We start from the raw sequence: 24,619 nt of genomic DNA on the forward strand, positions 1-24,619 counted from the left end.
TTACCATTTTAATAGTCTATATCTTTATAAATTTGTAAGGATTAAATCAAATTTTTATCTTTTTTTTTAGAAAAAGAAAAATATAATTTTATCCTTATTAATTTAAAATTTTTCCGTTTTAAAATAACCGGAACCCCTACCAATCCCCCTGAATCCACTGCCGGTCATGGGTGTGCCGACCAAATAATAATTAATTAATTACTAGTGTAATGATAAAATATTCGAATTATTAAAATTTTTATTACTATTAACCTTCCTTTTAAAAACAAAAACTCCAAACCCTACTGCTTTTGACTTGAATAGTGGTGTTACTGTTGGATAATATTTACCAGTTAATTATAGCAGTGAAAAATATTTCCTCCATTGTCCTTTTTGAGTTCTTATCTGACCTGCGTACATCCAAAACTATGATATACATATTGATACAAGATGATAACCATATATATTTATATCATGTCCTGTCTAAATCCAACAATTAAAATTTCAAATATTGATGATTTGGATCAAGATGAACAACTCTAAACACGAGGACCAAATTAGAACTTGCTCAAGCAACTCATGCACACAACTGATCTCTCATAAACACATTGCAAAGGGCTTTGAAATAACTTACAACGATAATGGTAACAAAATTGAGCAGTAGGCTATGTCAACTATTTTAAGTAGTAATGAAGAATGAAAATGGTTTAATATCTTAACTTATTCGTACAAATAAATTATTACGAGTTCTAATATCTAAGATCTTGACTGAAAATTAAGTGATTTGCTTGTTTTTATGTTACAATAACAAATTCCTCACTGAACAAATATGTGCTAAAATTCTCTATATAAAATTTATACAAATCTCAAGTACTTAAACTATCTTCTCGCCAATAAATAAAGATAACAAACAGAGAATTCCAAATAAGTCCATGCATGATAAATCTTCAAATTATTATAATATGTTATCAAATTATCTAGTCTAAATCAATTTACTTGATTTTCAAGATACGTTGTTATAACAAATTTGTATATCATAAATGTTTCTATAATGGGTTCAGATATCATTTGTCCAAAATATCATATTATAACTCAAGAATTTTTGTTAGCACCATATATAATAAGTTATGAGGTTGAGCAGTATATATAGAAATCAATAGCACTGTTTTTGGCACTCCTCGTAAACTACTTGAACTCCTTCCTTGATTATTTTTTATTTGTAAATAGGCAATGAGGAACCCTAGGATCCTACTAGAAATCTAGCCAAAATCATTTTATTTTAGTTGGAATTCCTGACTTCCATTCACTTGAACTATGGCTTTGGGTTTTTCTTTTTCCCCCTTTTCTGTCTACTTTGTTGGCAGCTTAGAACTTGGCTTTTAAATGAGCATTATTGCTGCTGGTAGAAATAACCCAAGGTCAAGTTCTTTAATTTCACCCTTTCTTTTAATTGCCTAATTTTTCTTCATCTGCATATGCCAACTATGTCCCAATCAAATTTCATACAATAAATAGTAAAACCTTAGATATACATAATTAATTTTTTAGAAATTCCCATATTTTCATATTAATATTGTTTAGACATTTGTTTTTTGTTTTAAATCTTAATTTTTAGTTATTTTATTCAAATATTTCATATAAAAATAGTGAGAAAAATAAAAAATATTATTGCTATAAATCTTAAAATTATTTTGAATTTAGAGGATAGATGACGCATTATAATACAGTTGAGATTATGCTTTTGAGTGGAAAAAGTGGGTATATATATACACTTTAGTTTTTTTAAATTCAACTTCCAAGGGAACTTGGGATTGCAGCTTTATTTTAGATAAAGCAGCAAAGTTATTGGATCAACAAGGAATTAAGTGTTTCTTCTTTTAACATTTTTTTATAATTAAAATGGATGATTATAAAATACAAATACATAAAAAATATATTTCATATTTTAAATCTAAATAAAAGTCGCATATAAAAAATTCAGACTAACAAAAAGAAAATAAGTTAAAAAAGCTGAATGGACCGATTGCTTTAATTTTCCTTACTTCCTGTTTTTATATTATTACAACATCAAAACTGTGGCAAAGCCGTTGTGCTTCACTTTACTTTTTCATTTTTCAACAACGAAATTGAAATAATTAATACATTGCTTTGATTACCATAATATATCTCACCACATGTACTTACTTTTAATAAAATTTAGACTTTACGGATTGCGTCTTAACTCGACTGGTATAGATATTATTTTTAATGTAAAAAACGTGGGTTCGGGTATACTGAAAGAAATTATCCTTTTATTTATGAGATTAGAAAGGAGCTATAAATAGTTCTAGACATTATATATATATATATAAAAAAATAGATATGATCAAATTGTCTTCTAACTTTTGTCTCTTTTTTTTATTATTGTTAGTTGGATCCAACCAAAATATCATGCATATGCAAATTCTCACAAATTAATTATATAAAATAAAAATATTTCATGTGAAATAGGGTATTTATAGATAAATTTAGTGAAAAGGGGGGAGATTTTTATGGTAAAAAAAAGTTATTAATCTTGACAATTAATGCACATGAAGAATATAAAAAAAATATTATTTTAGTTAGATAAATTTTTATATTTGATTATATTTAAATTTTAATGTTTTTTTAAATTATTTAAATAAGTCTTTAAACTTTAATTGACACTTAAATAAGTTTTTAATATGTGAATTTAAATCCATTTTATATTATTTTTTTATGTTAAAATCAATTATATCTATATTTTTATTTATATGAATTTTATTATTTTTTCATTATATAAAGTCAGTTTCAAAAAATGGAATATTGTATCTTAAAAAACTATAGAAATCCAAATTAATTTTAGTTAAGAAGAGTGCATAATGAATTTGGATTGAATGCAAATTAATCTAGATTACCAATAATTGATAAAAAAAATTATTTTAACTCCTTATTTGAGTGCTAGTTAAAGATTGATAGCTTATTGAGTAGGAAGTGAAGTTGCAGTGCATGTGGGTGTGGGTGTGGGTGTGGGTGTGGGTGTGGGTGTGGGTGTGGGTGTGGAAAAAAATATAATAAATAAAGTGACAAAGGTCATGGATATATAATATAGTTTTTGAATTAATTTTATTATTTGAGTTAGTGTTTGATTACCTGAATTTTTTTACAGACTTTTTCATTCAAAACTTTTTATTAAAAAAATGCATTAATTATTTTAATATATGAATATTATTTATTGTCATCACTATAATAAAATGACTGGGTTTTTTATATTGTATGAAAAATTATAGGAATGTTTTTCCGTAATGAAAATAAATTATATTATTCGAGAGTATTTTTGTCTTCTTACTGTAACAAAAATTAATAAATATATGCATATGGTGGAATTTAGACACGACCCAATTACATTAGTAAAACTTTTAATTTACTATTCAACTAAATCTTTATTTTTATATTTTTATTGATAATTAATTTCACACAAATATGTCAGATCTGTAAAATAAATCTAAAAATAAAGCTAAATAAACCAAGATCTATCATGTCAAATTATTAAGAATAAATCAAGAACAAAACTAGATACGGAAGCGTATCTGAATCCATGAATTCCTTAAAGTTTTACCGGATATTGGGGATTTAATCTTCCAAATTAGCACACAGTTCTAATCAAATTCTAATTAACCCATCATTAATTAAAAATTGATTAGAACTCAATTACAAGAGTATCTACACATATTTAACCCATACTTTATTTAATAATTAAAGTTCAATAAAATTTTAACTAAATTAGATCACTTTTAATTTAGGCTAACCTATCATGATAGTGACTAATAACATGTAATTACCCTTATTATATATGTGATGTTCATATTTTTAACAAAATATGTAATTTTGTATACGCATACGCATGTAATAGAATTTTTAGTTTAAGAGATATGTCATTTTATTATTTACATATATGAAATTTTAGGATGGATTAGATAATTTCGTTTAAATGCCCCCTACCTAAATATGCTTAATTCGTCTTTACCCATATAAAAATCTGGTTAAGCCTAATTTAGTAAGCAGGGGCTTTGAATGACCCCTTAAATTGTTTTAGTTGTTTTAAAAGTTACAAGATTTTTAGGTTACTTCATTGGGAAATTATATTTTAACCTCTTTAAAATATAAAATTCAATTTTGGTCCCTCCTAAAACATAAAGTACATGATATAATCATTCTAAAAATTTTATAATTTTACATAAACACAAAAGTAATTAAAATTACATTTTAATTCGCTCCAAAATTTATAATTCAAATGTAACCCGTCTAAAAAAAATATTCGTTTTACTCGTATATTAGATATGAAGTAACACCAACTTAACAAGTGAAATTATAAACTAAAAACATATATTTATAACGAAGTGTGGTTTTTAAAAAATTTCGATTTTTTTTCTAACCACAAAACAACTTATTTTTAAAAAAATTGTAATTTAGGAAACTAAAAGGGGCTAATGAATGAAAATAGGTAGGCAAAGGTGTATAGGTAGGAGGAGTTAAATGAGTAATTAATAAATTGAAGCGTAAGTAGTGGCATTCTCAGGATTAATTAAGCTAACAGTTTATATTAAGAATTTTATGAAAATTGATTGCCTTCACGTGCTATATTTAATACTACCTATCTTCATTTTTTAGTACAGTTAATTTTAAGATTTAATCATATTTTTAAAAAATTTAAAATAAAAATCAAATCAAGTCGAGCCAAGTCGTTGAAATTGTAAATGATTTAAGTTTGAGATCAATTTGAATGAAATGCTTAAACTCAGTTCAAAGTTTATCGAAGTTAATGTACAGTTTGATATGAAAGTTGAACTATACAAGCTTGCACAATTAAACTAATTTAAAGTGAAAGTGTTATGGAGGACTTTGTATTATAAGTAAGATTGTATTTTATTTTTTTAGTTACAATTTTGATCCATTTTTTTTATTAAAAACTGATGTGATTTATGAAATAACTAAAAAGATACACATAGTGTGTCATGTATACTCATGTCAACGTATAAAAACCAAATTTTAATGATGGAAATGGATTGAATTTTTAACAGAAATACCAATTTGTTGTTTGATCTAACTTACAAAGACTAAATTGTTCATTTTTTGAGTTAAGAGGATAAAATATAATCTAAATTCTAATACAAAGACTTCATTAATACCTTTACCACTCAATCAACTAATAAAACAATTCTAAATGATAATAATGAATACATATATATATATATTTAGAAAAAAGTAAAAATAAATTCTTCACTTACCTTTCAAGAAAAAAAAGAATGAATACATATTAAAATAAATAATTTTGATTAAGTTTATGATTTTTTTTTCAACTTCCCTATTGGAGCGAATCTAATGACTAATCCTCCACATTCTGTCAGAGTATTAAAAAAGTTAACGCTGACCACGAGTTTTAAAATTACTGACATAATCAACTTAATTTCATTAAAAAAAACCCTAATTTTTAATAAGATTACATATATAAGTAAATTTAATAATAAATAAATAACCGTTAATATACCATAAATAATAAACAAATAAATCAAATAACAACCGACCATAAAAAATTAACAAACTAACATATAATTATACATATTTCGCATTCACATTTGACAGAACTTTTATAAGAGATTTAATTGTTGATATTCGAATTTCGTGATTGTCACCTTTAATAATATTGTTTTTAATTTTTAATTTATGTTTTATTTCTTTCAAACGAGCTGTAGTATACATGAATTTTTATTATTTAATTACTCGAATATTTTACCAATACAATTTTTATATTTTAATAGTAAAATATATATTCTAAAATTAGTAATGAAAATATATATATATTATTATAAAAACTTATTCTAATATATTCTCAATAGTAAGTTAAAGCTTTCAAAATGCATTGGGCTTGAATAGGTATTTTGTTTTTCTATTCATATCTATGGCCAAAATAAACATCTATCTTTAAGCTTGAGAGATAATTAAGTTACTTAATTCAAATTTTGATTAAGCTCGTTTATTAATTTTTGCACTCAAGCTCAAGTTTATAATTAAACTTAGGATTAATAATATATATTAAGAATAATAATATAATTTAAAATATAAAAATATTTAATATATATTAAAAATCAAAAGCTCAATAAGACCTACAACCATTTGACCCAAGTATTATTAACCTTGAATTTACTAAATCCATAGTTTGAGTTGCTTGAGCTCGGCTCAATATTTACTAAATTGTCTTCAATTTTTTTCAAATCAAACAAGCATCAACGTCTCAATTACGCACATATTCATACCTAGCTCGATTTTAACCCTATCAATGGATACTCACAATCATTATAAATGTTTTTTTATACAATGTCTAAAACTACTTATAACCCCTTCCCAACATTTAAATAGGAGGATAAACATAGACGTATTTAAGGGGGCATGTAGGGGCCTTGACCCCATCCCCAAAATGAAAAAAATTCTTTTTTATCCCTTAAAAAAAGAATGAAATTATAAATTAATAAATGATAAAATTATGTTTTAACCTCTCAAAATTTTATAATTAATATTTGGTCCCTCCTAAAAAAATTTTAGATTCGCCCCTTGAAGATAAACGCGTTTCAGCATGCTCAAACCCACATTTTCGAATACCAACAACAACATCGATACTAACCAAATTAAAACTCAATCGGCCAACCATATTATGGGTTAATTGTGAATAAAATAAAAACTTGTGCATGTATAATTTCGTTTAGAAAAAAAAAGGACCATCCACGAGACTCTTAAAAAATTACATTTAAAATAGTATTAAAATAAATAAATAAAATGAGCTGGTATTGTATTCAAATGCAAGAACATAATAGCAAAATTGGCAGCACAAACTTGCAATGTCCAATTACAATGTTATTGTCCTCTGCCTCAAGGACGAAATTACAGATAATTTTTTTTTTAAATAGGAAAAAAATTATACAGTGTTAAATAGAATATCCTGGGCCATAAGGCATAACAGCCACAAATATATATATATGTATGTATTGTATATGCAGTCTCTATCTCTTTAATATACTGCTGAATTTTGTGGATTCGTTGATTTATTTATCGTAATTGATTGTGAAGGAACGAAGGTGTGTCCCACACAGTTGAAAGAGCAAGGGGATTATGAATTGGGCAATGTATGTATGGCATCGTGTGAGACCACATGCGTCGCCACTTATGTGTATACAATGTGAAGAAGACAGTTCAACCTCCGGCTTAGCCCTTAGCTGAGCTTTGAGAGATGAGTGTCATCTTTGTTGCACAACCAACAGACAACTATCTGGACCTAATGGGGTCTCACCATTTCAAAACTAACATATATATATATTTAAAAATCATATTTTCATTTTTAATTATGGAATCTCAGAAAAAGTAAAAATGTAAATTGTTACGAGATTCTTTTTAAATCAATGGCTATGGTTAAAATATAAAAAAGAAAAGACTAAATTTGTTTGATCAAGCCACCTCAAAAATTAGGAATTTGTGTTGATGACCTAATCGGTTACTAAATACATTACCTTTCTCTACAAACCAGTTGAATTAGTTAAAAAAAATTAGACTCATGTTTCTCGATACAAATCTTATATGAAGTGATGTTTTTTTTTTCTCTTTTTATTTCAACCGTTGATTCAAAGAAATCTTATTATAACAAGATCTTTAAATAGATGCCACCCATGAAAATGTTTGCGAGTCTTGAATTTTAAACTTTACTAGTACACTAACGAGTGCGAAGTGTGAGTAACAACCTAGACCCCATAAGTTAAACGGTACAATGATAATTTTAATCACTTTTAAATATTAATAATTCAATTTAATGTTTTAGGGAGAAAATAAAAAATTGTTTTGGTCCTCTCAAAAATTAAAAATGAAGATATTATATATGGGATGGAGCATGAGTGAGGGATTAGTTGAATCCTACTAAAACTAGGTCAATATGCTGACGTTAAATCTCATGTTTGCAGGTCAACCTAATCATACTTTTTTGTCATATTAATATTTTCAGGAAAAAAAGTTTATGAATGTCCTATACCACTGATTACTATACTATATACATTATTGAATTCAGAATATTTTTTTCCATTTTTTTATCATAAATATTTTGTTTAATCAAATTACATTTAATTTATATACCATTATTTAAGTATTTTTAATAATAAAGTGAACTCCACATATTTACAGGATTCTTTTTTCTACATCTCACGGTGACGATTTAGTGTCAAATTTAATTGGATACTAATGTTCAAAACATGCTTTTTGGATAAATAATTTTTAATTTCTATATTTAAAAAAAAAAACCCTCATTGCTACAACCATGAATAATTTGGCATAAATAGGGAAAAAAAATTCAAAACCTGTTGATAAAAGGGATGCACAATGTACGAAGCTTCTGAAAAAATATATATTTTTTAAAAGTTCATTGGATCAAATTCAAATTCGTCCGAAAATCTCATATTTATAATTATTAAATTAATTAAATTATTATTTTATTGGGTCATACTAAGTCAAACTAAATTGTTAATAAACTTATTCAAATTTAAGGGTTTATTTGTTTATTTTCTTGAAAAAGTTAATATTTTCTGTTGTTTGATAGATTTTTTAAAAATATTTTATAAAAGTTGTTTTTAATGAAACAAACATACATTTGAGATTTTATTATCTTTTTATTGTTTTATTGAGTTTATTTTATATATATAAATTTATATTTTACATTGTTTTTGCGTATATTAAAAATATTTTGTTAAATTCAAGTTTATTACAACATTATTTTTTAGTTACATGACTACAAAGTGAGTATTTTTTTATTTAAAAATGTGACATCAATAAAATTAACAAAAAAATAGACGATATCAACAGTTGGACTTGACTTTCAAATTTGAAAAGTAGAGGAACTAAATTCTTAAAAATAAAAGTATAAAGACTAAATTATAAATTTGTGAAGAGTACATAGGCTTATGACATATTTTAACTCTTATACTACAAAACATTTATTATTAATATATTTATAATTATAATAAATATTTATTATTAAAATATTAGTATTGAATATTTTGAAGAATATTATTTAAAATTATTATTTTTTAAATTTATCATTAAAATGAAATTGAAATATTAAATAATTTATTAAAATAATAAATTATATTAATATTTTATTATATGATTAAATATAAATAATTAAATATGTACTTTTAATAATATTAAAAAATATAATATTTTATATTAATATTTTAAATATTTTTAAAAATAAAAATAAATTTTATTATCGATATAATAATATTAAATTTTATTGGTTAAATAATTAATGAAATATATTAAATCATAATTAAAAATATAATAATATTATTACACTAAGAGAAATTTTTAGAAAAAAGGCAAAATGAAAATTATTGATACACAATTACTCCATTGGACCTTTTTAAGCACCAACCAAAAAGGAGACTTCAGTAAGGTGCATTTACTTCACTGAAAGTTTCCCAAATAACTTTCATCAGTGATGCTATGGTTAGATTGATGGGAAATGAAAGCCAAATACTATAAGATTTCAACTTGTTGGAGGAGTGATGGTACCCAGAGCAAGCCTAAATCTAAATCAATAGAATCTCTTAAAATGGACGAGTAACCAGTCTAAATAAAATAACATAAACTTGACTAACCCATGAGATAAAAATATCAATTAATTCTTCAAAATGCTTTTTTTATATGTAAAATTAAAATATTTATCACATGATTAATTTTTTCGATGCAGGTGTTTTAAATTTTTAAAAGCTAAACGATTGACCATAAAATATGCTCTATTAACTGCTTTTGATTTATTATTTTATTCAATAATTTTGTTTTGTTTTTTCCCCTTTTGTCCTTCAAATTTAAGACCGAACGTTTAATAAAGTTGAAAAAGGAAGTGATAAAATGCCCCAAATCCCATGACCCAACCAAAAGAGGTAGCCATCGATATTTTATGTTGGTTTCCCCCAAAATTGCAAACAAAGGAATCTTTCTATTCATTACATGAAAATCATCATATATACAATATTCAAATAATTTAAAATACAAGTTAAATAAATGTATCTTACACACAAAAAATGTTAATAAAATATCAAACTTCGTGCAAATGTTCAATAAAAACGATGAACTTAAATAGGCTGGAAAAGTTTTTAACATGATCAAGGGTACAAAATTGGTAATTACTTCAATTATATTTTGATATTTTACAAAATTGGGATTTTTTATTTTTTATTTTTAAGGAGAACAACAGTCAGCATATCTCACTTATTAGCCCTCCCTCTAAATTTTATTTTTAATCTGAAAAGTATTTCAGAAGAATATCCATATGCAATCCAAATACCCAATCTATTGTTTCTTTAAAAAAAATTATATATTTTTATTTATTTGCATAAATTTTTATCAGAGCCACCCTCCTTTTGTATGACGTACAAAACACATCCTTTATTGCTTTGTTGGGAAAAAAAAGAAGAATGTGTCATTTTCCAAGATGGCAACAATGCCACTACGTACCACGTGAAAACCGTGAATCAGTGTGCTGTTACTTTATAGTTACTTTCGTACTTCAGTTTTTTGTATGTCATTGTTCATAGCTCATTCAAGTTGTTTCTCAAGGCTGTATATATATCTCACGGTTTTCTTACATTAATAAAGAAAAAAAAATTTAACATTAATATTTCAACCCTCAGTTGGAATTATTATGAGCTTAATGTTTCAAATAGGTATTTGGCATTGGAAAAAATATGATGAAAGTATATATTTTCTTATATTATAGTATACATATCTATAGTACCATTTATTATTAAATAGATCAATTTAATCCTTATATTACAAAAAAGAATAAAAATATTTTATTGTATAAAGAATATCTACAAAATTATTTTTTTCAATTGAAATTTAATTCCAAACAAAAGATTTCATTTATAAACACAAACTTTAAAAATATCAACTTTGTTAAACAGTAAATGATATTTTTTATATCATTCTTTTTAATAGCACAAAGACTAAATTGATCCATTTAATAATAAAGAGACTAATAATAGAGGGATCACCTAAGCATTTCACGAAGAAAACTTCAAATTTAGGGCAACCTTAAGAGCAACAAAACTCTGCTTACCTTTTAATCCTTCCTTGGGGAGAGTTCATTGTACTAGACTTTGAAAGGTTGAAAAAACTCTTTGCCTTATGTAATTATTTTGGCCAGCAACGGTAAATATGAGATATGTCAGCTCAATGCCAATAACCCATAATCTTATTCTGCATTTACTTGTCATAATATAATTTTCTCTTCTAGTTTCCTGAGTTTAAACAAATCTTTAGATAAAAAAGGGGGGTATATTCCAATATTGTTACCACAGGGGGAGGAAACAAGAAAAAACAAACAAACATAAAAAAGATAAAGGTAAAAGAGAGATGGACAAAAAGGAAATGAGTTAAGAGTTATGCTGACACACTAATCAGAGTTGTTTGTGAAGCAGAGAAAGCTATCTAAAAGATGATTATGCTCCCCATAACCTTAGAAACTACTACGACACAACTTTACACAAGTTCTTACTTAAAGCAAGGCAAGCAACTAACTAATGTAAGGCCTGATGTGATTTTAGTTATCGTCTTCGTCTTCATCATCTTGATCATCTTCATCTTTTCCCTGTCAATGATGAAAAATAAGAAAAATCTAAAAAAAAGGAAAAAGATACAGGAGAAACCTACAATATAATGCATCACTGAGACGAGTATAAATATACACAATTTAGTTTTTCTGGTATTTTACCATCCTTGAAGTGTAACAGATGTTTAACCTGTTGGCATTTGACAAAAATGTTGTCTGACAAAATACAGAAATTTTCAAATAGAGCTACACCTGATCAGTGATCTAGATCCAATTATTCATCAAGAATAAAGTGAAAATGCATTTACAGGTTTCTATCACAATTTCTAGTATTGCATTCAACAATATTCAGCCCAAGCAAATTCATAGAGCCAGTATCTCACATAAATGTTACCGTGATTCAGAACCACCACAACAAAACGAAATAAGAAATTAAATTCTCATTGAAATATACTTGAAGTAAAAGGATTCATTCTTACCCACTGTTTGACAAAACCTTAAAACAACACTAAGCATGGTCCATATTCACTTTTTTTTTTTTAAAATTCCTGATTCAATTGATAAATTCATACTTTAACTAAGAGCAAATCTCTAGCAAACATACACTCACAAAACAATAGATACATATATTGTACACACACATATATGGATATCAGTATCTGCGTGTACATATAAAGTACCTCTTCATCACCGTCAGAGTCCTCTTCATCAGCCTCCTGAATCAAGGGAGTTATCAATACAATAACAATTAGCAGAAGAAGCAAAAAATGATCTTGAGCAACAGGCATATAAACAAAATCAGGGAACTTCAAAGAAAAAGAAGTTACATTGTTGAAATAAGTAAGAGGATTGGGCCATAAATCCTCCTTGATAATCTCAGCTACCTGTAATGTTTAACAAGAGAAACTTAGACCAGCTCTGTTACAAAATGAGTGAAATAAAATAAAAACTACACATGATACATGCATTTAGATCTTACCTCATCATGAATTTCATCCATGTCATCTTTCTGCTGAGCATCAGCAAACCAGGAAAAGAAGCTGTACTCAAGTGCAAGAAATTTAACACAACTTAGAGTGACTAAGAAACAGTGACATAAGTGGATGCAAATGACTATCAAGGTAAAGTTATAATGCAACTTATAAGAAACTAAAAAAAATTGTATAGATGCAAGCCATTTATAGCCACAACAATCACCATACAATATTTGAAAAGTAATTGGATTAATTAAAGGTTTCCAACAGTAACCATCTTTATAAGCTAACTTGTCTTGCAATAGAACAGATTTCAATCATTCAAGGTTTAGTTAAGTGATACTGAAGGAAGATGAGTAGGGGGAAAAAAATCTTATAAAATGCAATTCAAAAGCCAAAGAGTGCAAGAAAGTTATTAAGAATAGTGAGGAAATAGTAACAAAGTGACAGTGTTTCACAACCTGCAGTTATTAAAGAAACGTGTACCAAGTTTTATGTTAATGGGGTCATAGACAGAGAAAATAGATTGACAAGTATGACAAACAAACCTTTCTTCAGCAAATTGTCGCTTGTTTCCTTTCTTCTCATGATTAACTCCATTTGGCAAGCCCTTCTCATTTAGAGAAAGTAATTTTATATAATATCCACAAAAAGAAAATAGCAAGAAATTGACTAGACATCAAGAGAGCAGAGAAGCCCTCACCATGTCCTCTTTCCACTTGATTTGAGTGGCAGTAATTTTAATTCCTTCATCAAGGAAGGTAAAGGTCTTTGTAAGCTTTGTATCTTCAAAATAAGGATTGGGGTTGAAGTTCTGTGAAAAAAGTACAATAAAAGTTGGTATACAAATCATCAGGACAAATTAAAGCACGAAATAATGTAACATCTAACAGATGTTACGAGAAAGAAAAGTAAAACCAAAAGCAATTTCAATTAACTAGAAGCTGAACAGGAACATAGATAACTTACAAAAGTAATAGAGTATCCAGATTTCAGATCTTTGTAATCCTCCACTTCAAGTGAGTTAATATGCTTGAATATCTACCAAATAAGAATAATTGAAAAGAAGAGATGAAAAAAATAAGAAAGCAGTTAATTAAGATCACATGGAAGGCAAACATCCAGAAATATGCTTTTAACAAAATAAAACCAAAGAAATCAAATTTTCGCAGAACAAATCCCAGTTTGAGAGAGAATTTGCAGTAAACCTTCTGATCCTCTTCGGTCAAAAGTTCACCCAGAACAGGATGACTCAAGAACTGCACATGAACAAAGCATTTCAATTAAAAACCTTCTTCAGAACATGGAAACAGTTTCAGAAAAAAAAAATGTACCCAAAAACTAATAGAAAATAATAGAATCACTTACAGCCGTCAACCAGAAATCAGGAATTGATTTGATTATGTCGTGCCGCTTATCATAGACTGGCTTGCGTAACTCATTGTATTTCTGCTCCACTTCCAACACTTTCTCACTAGCCTCCTCATTGATCTACAACATATCAAAACGGAAACATTAAATATAGAATCACCATGTCCAATGATGAACCACTCATGTAAGCAAACATATCAAGGTAAATCACCTTCTTTACAATGATACATAACAACCTAAAGAAAACCCCCCAAAAAAAGTGTCCGATGACGCAGACACGACACTTCAAAACATTTAATAAAACAATTGAAGGACTAAAGCTATCTTCAATAATTCAGAAATATCAAACATACAAAGCGAATCAGGCACAAAAATTATCAATATTATCAAATACAGAAATAACATTATTAACATTTATTTCATTGATACAATTGAAATCGAAAAAAAAAACAATAGTTAACCATTCAAACAAAATAAAAAACACAAGGGAACCAAAAAATAATAAAACGACAGCATATACAAGCATGAATACAAATACATAAAATTTTATATAAAAGAAAGTGAAATTCAATTAAAAACAAAAGGACCTTCTCAAGCTCGTCTTGGATCTCTTGAAGTTTCTCGATGGAAAAGACGAGTGCGCCATCAATTTGTTCAGAGTTCTCTTCGACTCCCTTCTCTTCTAGTTTCGCCTTCTTTCCTCTGTCAGCCACCATTTTTGCCCTTCTCACTTACACCAAACAGAAAAATGAAAACCCTAAACCCTAGATTTTAGTCTTCTAGTCTTAAACCCTAATACTGTTTTTTTTTTTTTTGGGAGAGTAAAGTGAGGGAAAGAGAGTGACGACAAAATGCTAGGGTTTTGGGAGTTTAAATATCTGTTTTGTTGGGATCTTTTCGGGGTTTTACCAATGGGTACTGAATAAAGGTTTTATTCTGCATCAAGTCCCTATAGTGTTTGGAGTTCAGAAATTTAGTTTCAAAGAATTTAGCCCCCCTATTTGTGTGATTTAAAATTTAAAGTACAATTTGTTTAAAAAAATTAAATTACAATTAATAATATTGTTAATGGATATCTTTAAAATTTTAATGTGGTATCCTAATAATTAAAAGAAAAAATAAAGTCCAACTCATAAAACATATTTAAATTTAAATGTAAATTAATAAAAAAATTTATTGGTTATATTTATTTTTTTAATCGAATAAGTAGAATGGTTAAATTCTTGAAATTAAAATTAAAAATTTAAACTTAAAAAATCTGTATAGTGCGTATTGAGGGTAGAATTAGACCCTAATAAATAATATCTTCTTTCTCTTCTTAGAAAAATAACAAGAATGTTATTAATTTTTTTTAAATTTTGATAATATTATTTTCCTAAAAAATATAGCAACTTTCTCCTAGGAAAACTATTCGGTTCGGGATATGTAAAGCCACGAAAATTTCAGATATATAAGATAAATAAATAATAAATAAATAAGAGTAAATTTCACGATTAATCATCTAACTTTAAATTAATTTTCATTTTAGTCATCTGAAAAATTCTCAAATATAGCAGGGTTATTAGATATTTTTCCATTTTAATCACTCGCCATGATTCGGCTAACCACAATTTTGACTAAAATGAAAGCATAATGGGACTGCCATTAGTCAAATGGCTAAAATTAAATTATCTAAAGGTGGTGGTATATTTAAAAAAATTTCTATGACCAAAATAAATTTTACTAAAATTGAGTGATTACTATGTAATTTATTAAAAAAATTATATATTATACGAGTTATTTGAATTGCGTCTATTAGATTCATTCTAAATGCAAATAATTGTTCTCAATTCTCAACCGTCATCTATCGCCTACTTAAGCCACGTGTTTCCTTTGTCTTTTAGACCTTGATTAAACTCAGCTTATAGAATTCTACATTTAAACATACACAAATTGAAATATTGAAAACTATGTATTTAGATTATAAGAATATGTTTTAAAATAAAATTAATTAATTAATATTAATAAATTATTTTTAAAATTTTAAATATACTTTTATAATAAAAGTATATTTTATAAATATTTTGTAATAATATTTGTTAAGCTCAATTTATACCCAGGCCCACACACATACAAAACTAAATAAAAACACTACCCAAACAGCCTAACACCCAACAAAAACAGATCCAAACTAAAACCTACGGCCCAATTGGCCCACAAGCCTAAAACAATTTTGGCAAGTTTGCAACCCTAGCCCCCAAGTTCTTTAGCGCCGCTTCAGCAAGTACATCGCGCGCCGGACACCACCACCCCGTGACGTGCGCAACACCACCACTCCACGACAGAAACGTGCTCGATCACACACCTGCAAACAAACAAGAATCAGTTGTAAAAAAAGGGCTATAAAAGCCTCCGAAAACAATTGTAAAGGGGGTTGATTTTATTCTTATTTTTTCCAGAGAAATTGTTACAGTTTATATACTGATTAACATGAAAAGTTGTCGTTTGCCCTTTTTGCCTATCGAACTTTTGTTAGGACGTCTACGGGGGCAACATCTTTCTTATTGGTTTATGAGATGGAGGCTATTTTACCCATTGAAGTCAAAATCCCTTCTCTTCGAGTTTTATCAGAGCTGAAATTGGACGAAGCAGAATGGATCCAATCCTATTATGATAAACTAAACTTGATTAAAAAAAAATAGGCTGAAGGCTATTCGTCATGGTCAAATGTACCAAAAGAGAATGATGCGAACTTACAACAAAAAAGTTCACCCCAGGGTATTCCATGAGGGGGACTTAGTATTGAAAAAGATTCTCCCTATGCAAAAGGATTTCAGAGGGAAATGAATGCCAAACTGGGAAGGACCTTATGTAGTGAAAAAGGCTTTTTCTGGAGGAGCATTAATATTAGCTGAAATGGATGGCAAGAGTCAGCCTAACCTAGTGAATGCGGACTCAGTTAAGAAGTACTTTGCTTGAGGAGGAAAGGGGCCAAGGTGAAAACCCGAAGGCTTTAACTCCCTAAGCAATAGGGTAACAAGCTGAAAATTACAGATCTTATCTCATTAAGCAATACCGGGGCAGATCGAAAACAGCAGGCTTTAACTCCCTAAGCAATAGGGTAACAAGTTGAAGATTACAGATCTTATCTCCCTGAGCAATAGTGGAGCAGATCAAAGATACTCGCCGTAACCCCCTAAGCAGTAGGGTAACAGGCTAAAATTTATAGATCCTGGCTCTCCGAACAGTGGTGGAGCAGGTCAAAGACCTGCCTTAACCCCCTAAACAGTAGGGTAACAGGCTAAAATTACAGATCTTATCTTCGTTGAGCAAGAGCGGAGCAAATAAAGTTTCAACAAATTGTATCTTTATGGAACAGCTATGAGGCATTTGGAAGCAATAGGATGCAGTGGGTTGCGATAAGGTTACACCAGGAAGCCAATATCTGACAGGACCGGGCAAAATTGGCCTTTGTAATCTTTGCTTCGTTCCCATTACATGACAACGAGCAAAGAGGGGCAGCTGTTAAGCCCAATTTAGGCCCAGGCCCACACACATACAAAACTAAATAAAAACACTACCCAAACAGCCCAACACCCAACAAAAACAAACCCAAACTAAACCTACGGCCCAATTGGCCCACAAACCTAAAACAATTTTGGCAAGTTTGCAACCCTAGCCCCCAAGTCCTTTAGCGCTGCTTCAGCAAGTACATCGCGCGCTGGACGCCACCACCCCGTGACGTGCGCAACGCCACCACTCCACGTCAGAAACGTGCTCGATCACGCACCTGCAAGCAAGCAAGAATCAATTGTAAAAAAAAAGGGCTATAAAAGCCTCCGAAAACGATTGTAAATGGGAGTTGATTTTATTTTTATTTTTTCGGAGAAATTGTTACAGTTTATATACAAATCTTACGCAAGAATCAGTGGAAAACCACCAAGGAATATTTTCAAATGTGATTTTATTTTGTTTCTTCTTTTTTATTTTTTTTCTTCCCATTCGGATCCACAATACGAGTTAAAAAATAGGAGAGAAGGAGAGAGACTTACTGCACATCGTGTTTGCGCCGTCAAGAGGGCCTTGTTTCGCTGGTCGCAGGCGACTTTTGGGTGGTTGAAGGCCTGGGCATAGGCCTTTCGGCGAAGAATAGAGGGGAGTACATGTTTTTTAGAAAAGTCAAAGTTTAAATGTTTTACGCAAAAAATGAATTGAAATTGGTTTTAACTTTGTGTAATAAAACAAAACAGCATGCCAGTACATGTTTTGACTGGGTCCACACGCATTTTACCCTTAAATGGGTAATTTTCACAATCAGTCCCCCTCCTTCATGCTAGCGCAATCGAGCCATGTTTTCTTTTTTTAATTATTTTAAATTGTCCCTACAGTCTGTGCACTATTTCAATTTGCCCCCCCTTAACGCAGTATTTTAAGATTTGGGGCATTTTCAATTTTAGACCTCGAACATTTATGCACATTTAATTTTAGCCCAAAATTATGTTTTAATAATTTGTTTTACTTGTAAATTATCCCTTGGATTTTGTTTTTTCTCTCAATTAAGTTCCAGTTATTCTTTTTTAGAATAAACATGTTTCAACATATTATTTTGATTTCATACTTTTGTGATTATTTTTTCATGTGCATACCTGTTTATATGAAATATCTTGATATATTATTATTACTGCTATATGTATTATTTATATTAGGCTTTTTCCTGTGTATATATTACTTTGTATATTATTTACTTTTAATCTTTTATGCATATATATTATTTTTTTCTTTTTTTTATTTTGATACAATTCAAGCTTTCATTCAAATTATTTACTTTATAATATTTATTTTAAAATTCATTTGTACATTACTATTTGATATTTTATTTATTTTATTTTTTCCCCTATTTATTTTTTTTAAATTCTTATATTTATTACCTATTTAAAATTTTCTTATAGTTTATATAGCAATGTTTCCAAATTTTCTTTTTCCTACTATTTATTTTATTTTATTTTAAAAAACTTGTTATATTTTATTTGTGTGATTTATTTGAAACTTCTTTTAAAATTGGTTTCTTATTCATTGACCCTTGGATATAAGTGGTGGTATTTTTATAATATATAATGTGCTGCTATTGCATGTATTCTAAGTTGTTCCTTTGGATTTCCCTATTATTTTAGATTATTCATGAGATGTTATTGCCATATGTTTTATTCCTTATGTTATCAAATTATCTTTTTTAATAAAAATACATTTAATTTATTTATTACATTTCATTTGAAATTTTAAACAAGGCAATACTCGGTATCTGGGAGCTTCGGGGGAAATTGTGCCCTAAAGTACTAGGTTTCGCTTTCTTTGTTTGTTTTGAATATCAGAATATCCCTTTACCGGTTCACTTTCAAAATTTTTCAAAATAAAGGCAATGTTCGGTATTTAAAGAATTCAAAGGATCTTGCCTTAACGTACTGGGTTTCGCTTTCTTTGTTTGTTTTGAATATTCGAATATCCTCTTAAAGCTAAAATGCACATTTTAAAGGCAATATCACATTTGAGGGTAAAAAATGTTGTGTCCAAACGTACTGGATGTAATGTTTTACCTCAAGGTGAGATGGTCTTTAATACACATTTAACTTACCTAAATGTTTTAAAAGCCAATAAAAGGAGGATCGCATTTTGAACTCTGTCCAAATCTTTAATTTTCGATATTTAAGACACTAATTAATCAATTAAGTACCAATTTTGGGCGTGTCGAAGGTGCTAGTCCTTCCTCGTACGTAACCGACTCCCGAACCCGTTTTATTAAAATTCGTAGACCAAAATGTTTTATAAGGTGGCCCAATTACACCTCAAAAAAGGATTGGTGGTGACTCCCAACTTTCGTTTTCAAAAGTCGATTCCCGTTTTCAAAAAAATGGTTTCGACAGCTTGGCGACTCCACTGGGGACAAATAAGAGAGTCGAGCTGTAAATTGATTATTTTCCGTCTTCTTGTCGAAATTTAGAAATTCGGTTTTTCTAAAAATACACGATCCTCGCTTTGCATTTTCTGTGTTCTTGTTGAGTTTGTTTTTTTCGTTGAATTTCTCTATATACTCTCGCATCATTTCGAGTGACCGTTGTGGTCACACCTCCGCATGAGCTAGGGGATCGCTTCCGGAATACATCCGTACTTATGTCTTCGTGAGGTTTTCACCTCCGCATGGGCATAGGGAAATGTATTCCCCTAAACCGAACTTGATCTATATGAACCTATAATGGGCGAGGATCGAGGAATCTGCTGGTTCAGGTACCTTTTGTAACGGCCCAAATTTCAGTGATATCGGAACAGTGATTTGAAATCACTAAATCTGACATGTGAGTTTAGATATTAGTAAGTAAATGTTAAGTGTGGTTTTAGAAATAATTTTGAATTAAATGAAATTATGTAGTATAGGAAGTTGTAGATAAAACAGAATAAAAACGAGGTATCGAGACCTCGAATTCATAAATCGAGCCATAAATATTTTTAAAAAAAATTTATGGAGTGTAAATAAGTTAGTATTAAGTTTTCGTTAGAAAATTTTAACGTTTGGATAGTCAATTAATTAAAAATGACTAAATTGAAAAAGGTACAAAACTTGATAAAATGATTAAATGGCTCAAGTGTTAAATGAGGGAGGACTTAAAAGGCAAATTAGCCTAAAGGGGATGGATGAGGTGGCATAAGCAAGAAAAAAATCAGGAATCAGGTGAACTAAGGGTAAAATGGTAAATTTTACAAAATTAAACAAATAAATTGAAATTGAAAGAGATTTCTAGGCTATTCTTCTCATAATTTCGGCCAGACAGCCATGGGAGAGAGCTTTTAAGCTGGTTTTTCACAATTTCACTGCATGTGAGTTTATTTCTTGCCCTTTTCTTATTTTTTGTATTTTTAAGACTATTGCAATTAGGTCCAATCATCTAATTCATTAGTTTTTGATTTGGTGGGTGAAATTGGAAGTTACCCTGGCTGAGTAAGGGCAGTATATGATGAATTATTATGAAATTTAAGTTCTAATTTCATATTAAGGTTGTTTTATTAAGTCATTTTGATAGAAAATGGTATTTAGAACCTAATTGTGAAAAAGTTGTGAATTAAATGTTAGTGTTGAAATTCAGAATATCAAAGGTTGTGAAATAATTTATAATGATAAAGTAAAATGTTAATTGAGAAAAAAAATTAGTTCAATTGATGGGTGAAATGAGCAGGGACTAAACTGTAAAAACTGTAAATTTTGGGATAAAAGTGCAATTTTGAAATTTGAACAGCATAAATTGTGAAGTGAAAAAGAATTCAAATAAATGCTAATGAGTAGAAATACTTTATATTATAGATAAAGAATCCAAAGAAGAACGAGAAAAAGAAAAAGTTACGGAATAGTCCCTAAATTTCAATATCTTCTACAAATCAGCCAGGTAAGTTCATATGTAAATGTTGGTAACATAGTTATTATTTTAAATATTTTTATGTTATTTAAATGATATGATAATTATTATGAAATATTATACTCGTGATAATTGTTTGATAATATGTCAAATTATGTGATATACTTAGAAAATGTGAAATACTACCGAGTATCGGTATCAGCATTCCGTAGGAGATAGTTGAGACACATGATTGGGAAAAAGGTCCCGTTGAACCTTAGGAATGGATTAGGATACAAGTGACATGTCACTAGGATATTTGGGCATCCAAACTCGTTGAGTTGAGTCCGAGTTCACTTATGGATGCGAATGTCCGAACTCGTTGAGTTGAGTCCGAGTTCGAGAGATGTAACTAGGCATCCGAGCTCGTTGAGTTGAGTCCGAGTTCACTTATGGATGCGAACGCCCGAGCTCGTTGAGTTGAGTCCGAGTTCGCTTATGGGCGAGTTACATGGTAGCTTGGCTACATATGTGGCACTTATGTGCAAACTTTCCATGTATCCGAATTATATTCCGATGTGTTCAACGGGTAAAATTCTACTCAAATGGAGGAATACTAGAGATGAAAGGGACGTATTGGTAAGTGTCGTGAAATGAATACTTTAAACAGGTTTGTACTTAACCCTCGGGTTGAAAACTCGACATAACAACAATATGGTAAGATTGTAAATGAAAATGTGATATGAATGTCTCGGTGATGATTATGAAAATGATGTTTTATGTTTGCTTATATAGTTGTGTTACTTGCTATTTGCATGTGAACTTACTAAGAATTTATGCTTACTCCCTCTTTTTCATTCCTTTTAGTTTTGACGAGCCAGGTCGGAAATCAAGAACGGTCGGAGGCTCGCTCACACTATCCGTGTATTATCTTGGTATAACGGTTTGTATATTTTGAGCATGGTATGTATAGCATTATAATCATTTTGTGTATATAGTCTTATGATATGGTTATTGAGTGGTATGGAAATGCTTGATAATGATTAGCTGTTGGAATGGCTAATCGAGGACATATTTGGTGTTATGTATACCTAACTGCTAGTTATTCCATGGAAATCATGAAATAGGTAAAATTTACCATAAAATAGATTAAGACAGCAGCAGTGACGTGAGTTTGAAAAATCATTAAAAATAGTAAAGATATAATTAGATGATGAATAAAATATAGAATTAAATAATTATGAGTCTATTTTCATATGAATGGAACAAAATAGGTATATGAGTTATATTTTATGAGATGTTTAAATTTTTGTGAAACAGGGCCAGAGCAATTTCTGGATCTCCTGTTCTGATTTTGTAAATTCACCATAAATTGTACAAAGATAATTAGAGTCATGCTTTATATGTACAGATTCCTTATTGAGTCTAGTTTTATTAGAAACAAACGGCATAGTCATTGAAACTTTGTACAGGGAGATATCTGATTTAAAATACACAGAGGTTAGAGCAGTCAAACCCTGAAACAGGGGATACTTTAACTAATAAACTGTACTAATTGGCCCGACCAAAAATTCTAGAAAAAAATTAGTAAATATATATATGAGTCTAGTTTAAGGAAAAATTTACAGAATTAGATTTCGAGTTTCAGAACTCGAGATATGAATTTTTAAGCAACTGTGACGCAGTTGGATAGCTTGTCCAAATTTGTTTAAGTGCTCAAATAAGTTTAGTAATGCCTCGTGCTCGACTCCGGCGACGGTCTCGGGTAAGGGGGCGTTACACCTTTACTCTAGAACTAAACCACATATAGTGAGATGTAGGAACCTGCCTTAGGTAGAATTACACCTAGCCCTAGTGGCTGCCCGAATAGGCGTTTGATAATTTCGTGATTGCTTTGATTTCTATTTTTATGCATGATTCTGACTTATGTTTTTCCTTCTTTCTCTAATGGTGATTGCATAACATTTTCATCATAAAATGAGGTGTCGATATACGGTTTGGTTACTAATAGAAAGTTTTGCAATGAAGAACGAATTCCTCGATAAAGTGAAAGACAACGCGTTTGTACAAAGATGGTCAGAGAATGCACAGTTAGAGAAAGGTGACAGTTTGACAGAGGGATACACGTCGGAGTTATGGGACTTTACCCGTATTAGTGTGGTTCAGAATGATCTTCAAGAGTTGAAAGAATTATAGAGTCACTGGGATGAGGAGATGAAGCAGCTACTCTACTGTAATTATGTTGATATTCCTTATCTCCTCGATGTTAAGGTAGATAGGTATTTGTTCCGCTCCATGGGTCAATTTTAGAATTCCGCCTACAGTTGTTTTACTCTCAAAAAGGTGGATCTAGCACCTACTGTCGAGGAATATACAGCCTTGCTTCGTTGTCCGAGGTTTCAAGTTGATAAGATTTATTCTAGAGCTGTCAATACCCCAACCTTTGTAAAGATGTTGATGAACATCACTGAGATGAGAGAGCAGTGGGTTGCAGCTCAAGTCCCGCAGAAACGCAATGGAAAGTGCATCCCTTGGGAAAATTTGAGAAAGCTGATCCTGACACACCCTGATATGAAGAAAAGAGTTGATGTCTTCGCCTTGAGCGTTTATGATTTGGTTATTTTCCCTAGGGCTTTAAGGCATATAGATGAAGCAATCGCCGATCTATTTGACCAATTTGGTAAAGGAATCACTCCTGTTCCTGCAATCTTGGCTAAGACTTTCGGATCTTTGAGTGCATGTCGGAGGACAAGTGAAGGCAGATTTATTGGGTGTGCACAACTCTTGTTAGTATAGTTTCATAGCCATTTTTGGAAGGTAGAAAAGGCCTCTTACTGACCTTTTCTCGGAGATTACTTACCTTTGAAGGAGATAGTGACCATATGAAGAAGAGATGACATAGTAGAGGAAAAATGGATAGTGATGCTTCAAAATCTCCAAGAGGAGGATATCGAATGGAAAGCCCATTGGATGGTTCTGATTAGATTCTTTACCGATGTGTGAGTTATGATTGGGTTCCTTTGTTGGGGATTCAGGGAGTCGTTGGATACGCCCCTCTGCTTGTATTGAGGCAATATAGATCGAGACAATTTATACCGATGACGCATGGGTTAGCTCAGAGTGGGTTCTCGTATGGGGGGAAAGACTCCAAGAAAAAGAGCCACGAGATTTATAATGCTTGGAACCAAACCTGCCGGATAAAGGTAGTTGCTGTGAATCCAATGGTAACTCCTGAGTATAATGAATGGATGAGTAGAAGGGTTAACGATAATATCTCGATGCCAAATTTAGAA

General features: G+C 29.7%; 1 protein-coding gene and 1 long non-coding RNA gene across 2 annotated transcripts; both read right to left on the reverse strand.

Moving 5' to 3' along the window:
* Positions 1-11,329: 11,329 nt before the first annotated feature.
* Positions 11,330-14,867, reverse strand: LOC121209621 (NAP1-related protein 1). Its single transcript, XM_041080578.1, has 10 exons — positions 14,556-14,867; positions 13,966-14,088; positions 13,806-13,856; positions 13,567-13,638; positions 13,301-13,411; positions 13,146-13,207; positions 12,603-12,663; positions 12,451-12,507; positions 12,304-12,339; positions 11,330-11,662 (listed from the first exon to the last, which is right to left on the reverse strand). Exons 1-10 carry the CDS (start codon positions 14,682-14,684, stop codon positions 11,615-11,617), a joined length of 750 nt encoding a protein of 249 aa, XP_040936512.1. The 5' UTR covers positions 14,685-14,867; the 3' UTR covers positions 11,330-11,614.
* A 1,130-nt stretch (positions 14,868-15,997) lies between these two features.
* On the reverse strand, positions 15,998-18,147 carry LOC121209622 (uncharacterized). Its single transcript, XR_005904735.1, has 2 exons — positions 18,000-18,147; positions 15,998-17,737 (listed from the first exon to the last, which is right to left on the reverse strand). It is a non-coding gene; the product is annotated as an uncharacterized lncRNA (long non-coding RNA).
* Positions 18,148-24,619: the final 6,472 nt, after the last annotated feature.

This window comes from Gossypium hirsutum, chromosome A11, assembly GCF_007990345.1.
Source record: "Gossypium hirsutum isolate 1008001.06 chromosome A11, Gossypium_hirsutum_v2.1, whole genome shotgun sequence".
NCBI lineage: Eukaryota > Viridiplantae > Streptophyta > Magnoliopsida > Malvales > Malvaceae > Gossypium > Gossypium hirsutum.

Bases quoted from the DNA above. Each gene is read 5' to 3' on its own strand.
- LOC121209621 (XM_041080578.1), bottom strand. From the start codon at position 14,684: ATGGTGGCTGACAGAGGAAAGAAGGCGAAACTAGAAGAGAAGGGAGTC. The intron at 13,639-13,805 runs GTTTACTGCAAA...CTTATTTGGTAG, and splicing joins TGACCGAAGAGGATCAGAAG to ATATTCAAGCATATTAACTC. The intron at 12,664-13,145 runs GTTTGTTTGTCA...ACTTGAGTACAG, and splicing joins CGACAATTTGCTGAAGAAAG to CTTCTTTTCCTGGTTTGCTG.